General features: G+C 42.1%; 1 protein-coding gene across 2 annotated transcripts in view; it reads right to left on the bottom strand.

Annotated features, from left to right (window-relative positions):
- Positions 1-466: 466 nt before the first annotated feature.
- NOLC1 (nucleolar and coiled-body phosphoprotein 1) overlaps positions 467-9,638 on the bottom strand; it is an 81,346-nt gene continuing 72,174 nt past the window's right edge. For both annotated transcript variants that reach the window (XM_075348877.1, XM_075348878.1), the window contains 3 exons: positions 6,324-6,391; positions 3,071-3,160; positions 467-1,039 (listed from right to left, as the gene is read on the bottom strand). In XM_075348877.1, the coding sequence (XP_075204992.1) occupies positions 881-1,039; positions 3,071-3,160; positions 6,324-6,391 (317 nt within the window). In that variant the 3' untranslated portion in view covers positions 467-880. The remainder of the gene's footprint in view (positions 1,040-3,070; positions 3,161-6,323; positions 6,392-9,638) is intronic.

Raw genomic sequence — 9,638 nt, 5'->3', positions numbered from 1 at the left:
TAAAAAAAATATATATGGCCCTAACTGTATTAGGGTTTAATCTATGGAAGTCTGAGATCGCAGCAACAATTGGCTCCCCTCGACCATGTTGCAGGGAGCAGAATAGACACAGAGGGTGTGATCTCTGTTTGTCATATCCCTTACATATGGCAATGGCTGCTGATCTCAGCATGTCATTCCCTGGTGCTGCAGCAGTGAAAGCAGCAGGTAGTGGGCACTGTAAGGTAATGGATGCCCCAGGGTGAATATGCATTGCCTGTTCATGACCCAGTGGGCATTGTCACCTTCCAGTAGGATGTGTAAAGGCAGTGATGCTGCGATGGGAAGCTGTTAAATACCTGAAGTTGATGCCCATCATACAGTGCATGTGTGGCTGACTCTTGCTCTTTTAAATACTGTAGACATTTTATTCTCTAGATTTTGTTTTTCCTATTCAATGCACCACAATTATACTCATTCCATAGGCTTGAAACGTTAAAGGTTTTATTAATTCTCCAAAATCAGAATACACCAAAGAAATTAAATTAGAACTGGGTAATCTGCAGTGAGGACAAGTTAAAAAAAAGCCAAATAATTGCAAATATATAAATATAGTAAATCTCCCCTTTCCGGAACAGAATTTTCTGCAACAGATTTTACATTCGAACATAGATTATGTTTGCTGGTCATCATCTTTCAGAAGACAACCTTCCTAAAAGCAACTTTCAATGCAAATCTGGGTGCTCGCCTGGAAACGTTTTCAGTGTTTACAGAAAATATGTTTTAAAGAAAGTCACATTCTTTGTCCCATAAAAAAATAAAATGTTGAACGGACGCAACATGAGCCCAGAAAAAAATTAAAGTATAATTTCTTTATGTCCATTGAAACTTAGCGTTTAGTTCATTCACTATCAAACTTAATAGAATTTACAGATGTGGAAATTGCGCCCCCACAGTAGCTGCCTCGCTTTTTCTTCGTCTTTTCATGTCGGAAAGATTTTCCCTTTGTGTATTTTAAAACATTATTGGCTTTCTGTCCCCAGTCGCCATTTGCTCCTCTCTGTAAAAAGGGGGAAAAAATATAAATAAAAACAGTGTAAAAATAATACAGTAAAAGGTTTGTATAAAGGTCTATTAACATACCCCTCAAATTGAGGTTTGTGTTTGTTTTCTCAGTGAAACCGCTGCTTTTACACTTATATTAGACAGGATTTCCTTGTGTATTTATAGACAAAAACCAATCGTAGGACCAAAGAAAATATTTGCAAATCTTTTCCTTGCAGTTTTTGGTTTATGACCCATTCCTAGTTTTGAATGACAGATATTGATGCTAAATATTCAAGGGTAAATGAGCCCCATGACTGCCAGCGTCTACTGCACTGCATGTATTTTCTACAAGCTGCTGAATAATTATGCATAGCAACTGGATGGAGCTCATGTATATGCTGGACTACCTGGCAGTACGCCGAGTAGTCTAATGATAATTACTGCTGCTTAAACTGTGATTTTAAATCAAAACTACACTAAGCAGCCCAGTAAGTGAAGAACAGCTGGAATCAGGGGGTCTGCTGATACGTTGTGCTGCTCTCAGATTTGTTGGCAAATTGGTAACAGATTCCCCCCCTAAATTGAAAAATGATAAGCTGCAATACCAGATATAGTCCATGGACAGATGGGCTGCATTTGTGGAACAGAAATTTCTATCTCTGAACAACCCTGGTAATCATAATCCACAAAATAGTGCATCTTTATGTGACCCGTCCTCCAACTTCACTCATTTTGGGGTAGAAATATATTTTTTAAAAAATATAGATTATTCACTAGAGCAGCTCTTAAAGAGAACCATACACAAAATTTGTAATAAAAAACAGCATCTCCACTGATTGTGGCAGGGCTGTGGAGTCGGAGTCGGAGTCGTGGAGTCGGAGTCGGACTCGGAGCTCATTTTGGTGGAGTCGGAGTCGGTATAAAATGCACCGACTCCGACTCCTAAAATATATAATAAATTGGGGACAGGAGTGCAATGCAGAATGTGCTGAATATTTTACTAAATAATAACATTTAGTATAATGCTTATATTTAAGTGAAACATTTATTGTAGTACAATGTGAACATCAGACATTTAATTGTTTTTATGATACAATAATCAAGATATTTGGATAGAACATAAAATATTTATTGGAATACAACTTTAGAACACAAAAAACTAATAAATTGTAAATATGTAATATATATATATATATATATATATATATACACACAGTGTATATACACACACAAGATATATATGTAATCTACTGTATATTACATAGTGTATTACATATTTACAATTTATTACAGTTTTTTGTGTTCTAAAGTTGTATTCCAATAAATATATTTTATGTTCTATCCAAATATCTTGATTATTGTATCATAAAAATTATTAAATGTCTGATGTTCACATACACATATTCATGTACTACAATAAATTTTTCACCTAACTATAAGCAATATATGTAGGAGTCGGAGTCGGAGCCGGAGTCGGAGTCGGTGCAAGAGAATTTGAGGAGTCGGAGTCGGAGTCGAAGGTTTGGCTTACCGACTCCACAGCCCTGGATTGTGGAACAATTTTTTACTTCTGTGCCCCTATGTTCCAGTGTTATTCTCCTGGTAATAATAGTGCAAATTTTCTCTTTACCCAAATGGGTGCGTACCACAAAACGTCTATGCAAGCGCAGCCATGTTTGATTGCCTTTTCTCCTGCCGCTGCCCAAACGCCTATAGTGAAGTTCTCTGCTACATGCCCAGTTGCTTGACGGGAAAGCTATGCTCTTCTTATTAAGGGCAAAGGTTTGGAATAGAGGGGCACAAAAGAAAACGAAAACCTGTTGTAGAACCAATGAAGCAGCAGAAGTTGGAAGAAGTACGCCATTTAAATGAACAAATCCAGTGAAAGGTCCTCTCTAATTGTGGCGTAGACCAGGCCAGAAGTATTACAAGGCATGCGGACCGGGATTGTGGTAGTGAGACCGTACAACCTGCATAACGCAGATAGGCAATAGTAGAAAAGCTGGAATTCTTGCAAATAGGAAAACAAACATTTGTATTATACCTTTGCTTCAAATGAATTATTAGCCATCCGAGGATCAATTTCCACCTCCTCTTCAACTACTCTTCGGAACGGGACATTTTTACCACCTTCCTGCATCACATCCAAAAAGCAAAAGTTTAATTACAAATGGCAAAGATGCTTTTCAATGAAACTTGTATTTGGCTAAACCGGTCACCTTTCAGGCATTGTATTTATGGATACAATGCTTGAAGCGTAAATCATACCAATTTATGAAATCTTATTTTACATTCTATACATATACGCACTATGAATATTGCGATAATTCGCAGATGACCAATCTTTTCTCCTTTGAACATGAAAACGACTAGGTGACATGGTGTCGATCCACGGCCTCCAAACTTCTACAATAACCATATGCTCTACTGAGAATCGTGTGAAGGTTGTGTGTTCTTGTCCAGTCCACTTAAGTTTGGCATTATCTCTTACGGTTCAGGAACAAGGAAATTCGAGGGGTTCGTAAAGATTATTTTGCCCTCTATCTCGCTGATTCCATAGGTAATGCGTGCTTGTCATTGAAGGCCTACTCGTGATTTTATGTGCAGATAAATATATTTTTTTCTTCTCTTTAATTGGTAAAGCCACATGTGCAGTCGCCACTGTGCAGGGATTCTTACCAGTAATGTAGGAATTTTCAGCAATTTTTAATTCCTCTTCTAAAGCAATGCATTTTCAATTCAATGTCTAAAGTTATCCTAAATCTAAAAATGAATTGTACTGCCCCAATATAATATGCATCTCACATTAACAGGTCTTGAAGTGCCTACACACAATTAGGGCAATGGCTGTAAATCGAAGCAGTATTAACCCCTTCTTGCCTTAGTACATGAATTAACATCCTGGTAAGGGGTACCAAGTATAGAGGGAACACAGGAGCTTAACTCCCTCCACACGCCGCTCATGCCAGCTATGTTACATATCCAGCAATTGTCTCCAACAGTCATGACTAGAGCGAATTTCAAATTATTGCGGTTATCAGCTTAAATGTATTTAAATTGCTTCTTTGTTTGTGGCTGTTAACCATTTAGATGCCGCTATCAATCTCTGACAGCGGTATTTAAATAGGTTGCATGCCTGTCTATCAAGTGCCCCCAGTGTTCTCATCTGCCTCCTGTAATGCGATCGTTAGGAACAGATGGGTTACTGCCGATGGCAGTCTTTCAGTACTTCTGTGAAGCTCAGTCACAAGCTGAGAGTCATAAATTTCACTCTATGCTTCAGTACTGTGGTATTTGCAGTATAGTACAAGCATTCAAATGATAAGAGTTCAGGTCCTCTTAAGGGACCAAAAATAATATACACAAATAAAAAAAGGTTAAAATAATCAATTTGAGAAAAGAAAAAAAAATACACTTTGTTAAAAATAAGAGGAGAAAAATAATAAAACAAGTATATTTGGTGTTACCGAACCCATAAAATTCGAAACTATCAAAATATGAAATTAAATTAAACCCAACGGTAAACACCGTTCAAAACCAAAAAGCCAGGGTTGTTTTTTTTTTTTTTCTGATATGTACACAAACTATTGATCAAAAAATCAGCTGCCATGGACAAAAAGCAAATCTTTCAGACAATACAATAAAAAGAAAAAAATGTTATGGGTCTTAGAAAACGGCAACACAAAACTTTGTTACAATATTCTGAATTTCTTGATTTTAGTAAACAGAAAATAAATTTATGCAATTCTGCAATCTCTAATAATTGCACTGACCTGGAGAACTAGCTTTCCAGGTCATTGTTATCATACAATAAGCCAGATAAACAAAAGCCATATTGGGTTCGAATGGTGGAATTGCATATTTTCAACTTTTCACCCCACTTTGAATACTGCTCCAGTTTTTCAGTACATCGTATTTGCAGAATGAATTACATCATTAAAAACTACAGCTAGTCCTAGACAAAATAAAAAAGCTCTCATATGTCTAGGTTGATGAAAAAAAAATGAAAGTTATGGCTCTTGAAAAGTGGTAAGGAAAAACAAAAAGTGCAAAAAAAAACCCTAAACATCCCTGCTCCTTAACCCCTTCATCCCCAGGCAAATTTTCAGTTTTTCCTACCCTTTTTCCAGGAGCCATACCTTTTTTTTTTTTTTTTTTTAACAGATATGATGGGGGCTTGTTTCTTGCAGGACAAGTCGTACTTTTGAAGGACACCATTCATTATGCCATGTGGTGCACTGGAAAACGGGAACAAATTCAAAGTGCAGTGACGTGGCAAGAAAAAGTGCAATTCCACAATGTGTCATTTTATGTTTTGGTTTTTTTTTTTAATTTACCACGTTCACTATATTGCAAAACGGACCTGTCAATATGATTTCATAGGGCAGTATGGGTATGTAGATACCAAACCTAGGGGTTTTTTTTTTACTTAGTGAAACAAAATTTCAGATATTTGTATATAAAAAAAAAAAAAAAGTTGTTTGTCGCCATCTTCCGAGATCCAAACGTTTTAAATCTTTGGGATCTGGGGTTGTCTGAGGGATTATTTTTTTGAACACCGAGTCGACATTTTTATGGATACCATTTTGGGGGAGATCTGATGTTTTGATCGCCTTTTATTGTTGCGGTAACCATGAAAAACGTAATTCGGGCATTTTGATTATTTTTTTACTCTATGCATTGTTTCATCAGCACTGCTCTGTATAGCAGAAATCACAATAGCCTATGAATGCTGACTCGTAGCCTATGTCCACAGGAGGATTGTGATGACAAGCACAGGGGGGTGGGGTCAGCTGACTCTCTGCTTTCAAGATAACTCGACGCCCTGCGATCATGTGATGGGGCGCCGATGGGCGGGATCAGTGATACACTTCCTGTCAGCGCATGTTAGATCCTGCTGTCAGTGACTTGACAGCAGCATTTAACTGGTTAACAGCAGTGGGTGGATTGGAGATCCACCCGCAGATGTTACTGGCACTTAATAGCTGATAAATCAGCTGTCGAGTGCCAGATGATATGCTGGTTCAGCCTGTGAGCCCATATCAAAGTAGATATGTCATCAGTCGTGAAGGGTTTGAATGGTTAATGACCTGTATAATTAATCACAACCTGTTCTATTCAGCTCCTCGTAGAAGCCATGTTGTCTCAAGAAACACAATACAAACATCTTTTGTAAAGGATCAGGATTTTATTAATGGTTTCTAGATACATGGTAAAATTAAACCTTTAATATAAAGGCATAGATTGACTTCCCAGCCAGCAGATGCTCTTCTTGGCAACTGTACTTATTTTCTCACCTTCTTGTTAGCCTTGGGGAATGTGTTTGGAGTTGAAACTTTAATTTTCTTATTCTCTGGTGTTTTTCCTAAAATACAAAATATAACTTGAAATTAGACACAAAAAACAACATGTAAATAAAGTCAATGAGATGGTGTATTCATTTTAATAGTAGAAGAAGTTTGGAACATAATGCTCCATACATTTACAAGTTACCCTCCAAATACCAAAGGTATGATCGGATGAAACCGTTTTCTCAGCACAGATATTGATGGAAGTTTAAAGAGGTCCAGTGAAAACAAGTTGTCATCTATCCACAGAATAGGTTGTAACTAGTGAAGGTTGACTAGTAAGTATTTGTGTTCGGATTATTCGTAACAAATCTCAAAAGAAGGGAATTTTGTTTACTTACCGTAAATTCCTTTTCTTCTAGCTCTAATTGGGAGACCCAGACAATTGGGTGTATAGCTACTGCCTCCGGAGGCCACACAAAGTATTACACTTAAAAGTGTAAGGCCCCTCCCCTTCTGCCTATACACCCCCCGTGGGATCACGGGCTCCTCAGTTTTAGTGCAAAAGCAAGAAGGAGGAAAGCCAATAAACTGGTTTAAGCAAATTCAATCCGAAGGAATATCGGAGAACTGAAACCATTCAACATGAACAACATGTGTATACAAAAAAAACAGGGGCGGGTGCTGGGTCTCCCAATTAGAGCTAGAAGAAAAGGAATTTACGGTAAGTAAACAAAATTCCCTTCTTCTTTGTCGCTCTATTGGGAGACCCAGACAATTGGGATGTCCAAAAGCAATCCCTGGGTGGGTAAAATAATACCTCGTAATAGAGCCGTAAAACGGCCCCTTTCTACAGGTGGGCAACCGCCGCCTGAAGGACTCGTCTGCCTATGCTGGCATCCGCCGAAGCATAGGTATGCACCTGACAGTGTTTCGTGAAAGTGTGGAGGCTGGACCAGGTATCCGCCTGACACACAAGCTGAGCCGTAGCCTGGTGCCTCAAGCCCAGGACGCATCCACCGCTCTGGTAGAATGGACCTTCAGCCCTGAGGGAACCGTAAGCCCAGCAGAACGATAAGCTAGAGAATTGGTTCCTTGAACCACCGAGCCAGTCTTGATTTGGAAGCCTGTAACCCTTTACGCTGGCTAGCGACAAGGACAAGAGTGCTTCCGAGCGGCGCAGGGACGCCGTACGATCGATGAAGAGTCTGAGTGCTCTCACCAGATCTAATCAAGTGCAAATCCTTTTCACATTGGTGAACTGGATGAAGACAAACAGAGGGTACGGATACCCTGATTGAGATGAAAGGGGGGATTCCACCTTAGGGAGAAATTCCGGAACCGGACGCAGAACCCCTTGACCTGGTGAGACACCGGGAAGGGGACTTTGCACGACAATGCTGCCCCGACAGACACTCTCCGAAGTGAAGTGACTGCTCCTAGGAAAACCACTTTCTGCGAAAGGCGTGAGAGAGAAAAATCCCTCATAGGCTCGAATGGTGGTTTCTGCAGAACCATCAGCACCCTGTTCAAATCACAGGGTTCTAACAGTCGTTTGTAAGGAAGGACTAAGCGGCAAACCCCCTGCAGGAACGTGCGTACCTGAGGTAGTCTTGCTAGGCGCTTCTGAAAAAAATACAGAGAGCGCTGAGATTTGTCCGTTAAGGGAACCGAGCGACAACCTTTTTCCAACCGAATTGCAGGAAGGAAAGAAAGTAGGCAAGGCAATTGGCCAGGGAGAAACTCCCTGAGCAGAGGACCAAGATAAGAATATCTTCCACGTTCTGTGGTAGATCTTGGCAGATGTGTGTTTTCTGGCCTGTCTCATAGTGGTAATGACCCCTTGAGATAACCCTGCAGATGCTAGGATCCAGGACTCAATGGCCACTCCATCAGGTTGAGGGTCGCAGAATTCTGAAGGAAAAAACGACCCTTGAGACAGCAAGTCTGGTCGGTCTGATAGTTCCCCCGGTTGGCCTACCGTGAGATGCCACAGATCCGGGTACCACGACCTCGTTGGCCATTTTGGAGCGACGAGGATGGCGCGGCGGCAGTCGGACCTGATCTTGCGTAACACTCTGGGCAACAGTGCCAGAGGTGGGAACGCATAAGGGAGTTGAAACTGCGACCAATCCTGAACGAAGGCGTCTGCCGCCAAAGCTCTGTGATCGTGAGACCGCGCCATGAATGCCGGGACCTTGTTGTTGTGCTGAGACGCCATTAGGTCGACGTCCGGCATCCCCCAGCGGCAACAGATCTCCTGAAACACGTCCGGGTGAAGGGACCATTCCCCTGCATCCATGCCCTGGTGACTGAGAAAGTCTGCTTCCCAGTTTTCTACGCTCGGGATGTGAACTGCGGATATGGTGGGTGCTGTGGCTTCCACCCACAGCAGAATCCGCCGGACTTCCTGGAAGGCTTGCCGACTGCGTGTCCCACCTTGGTGGTTGATGTAAGCCACCGCTGTGGAGTTGTCCGACTGAATTCGGATCTGCCTGCCTTCCAGCCACTGTTGGAACGCTTTTAGGGCAAGATACACTGCCCTGATCTCCAGAACATTGATCTGAAGTGAGGACTCTTACTGAGTCCACGTACCCTGAGCCCTGTGGTGGAGAAAGATCGCTCCCCACCCTGACAGACTCGCGTCCGTCGTGACCACCGCCCAGGATGGGGTTAGGCAAGATTTCCCTTTCGATAATGAGGTGGGAAGAAGCCACCACCGAAGGGAAGCTTTGGTTGCCAAAATACAAAAGTAAGACCGAACAGTGCAATGTATAGCGTACAAGCATATATCTATATGTGCATTTCGGCACCAGTGGGGTCAGCACCACAGGTGCTGCTTACCGCCCGCACACAGCGGTTGTGTGACCACCCGAATCCCTGCCAGGGTCTTCCCAAACTTGTCTCTTTTCTCAGTCACAGAAAAAACTGACATGAATGGCTGCCGGCGTCCTGTGTAGAGGAGGAGGCCGTGGGCGTGCCCCAGAAAGTGCGGGAATCCGGTTTCACACTGTGTACAGTGAGAGGGGTGGAGTATGCAAAGCATGCTCCATCTCTCAGCGCTGCCGTGCTGTGCAGCGTCACGCCCTTACCCTGACTGGCAGGCCAGTGGGCGGTAACGAAGTGAGAGAAGGCCGCAAAAGCCGGGGACTAGAGTGATAAGCGCGGCCCGGCATATAAGCCCTGGTCGGCGCGGAAGTCCCCGGCGCACCACAAGTCCCAGCCGCGCCTGAGATAAAAATGGCAGCGGCGGTTAGCGCGGCAGTCCCCCAATACTCTAACACACCCAGCACGCTGTAGTGTGCGATGGCACCAGTGCGGGCA

The sequence above is a fragment of the Anomaloglossus baeobatrachus genome, chromosome 5 (genome assembly GCF_048569485.1).
Source record: "Anomaloglossus baeobatrachus isolate aAnoBae1 chromosome 5, aAnoBae1.hap1, whole genome shotgun sequence".
In the NCBI taxonomy this organism is placed as follows: Eukaryota; Metazoa; Chordata; class Amphibia; order Anura; family Aromobatidae; genus Anomaloglossus; species Anomaloglossus baeobatrachus.
This window is presented reverse-complemented; position numbering and strand designations above follow the sequence as displayed.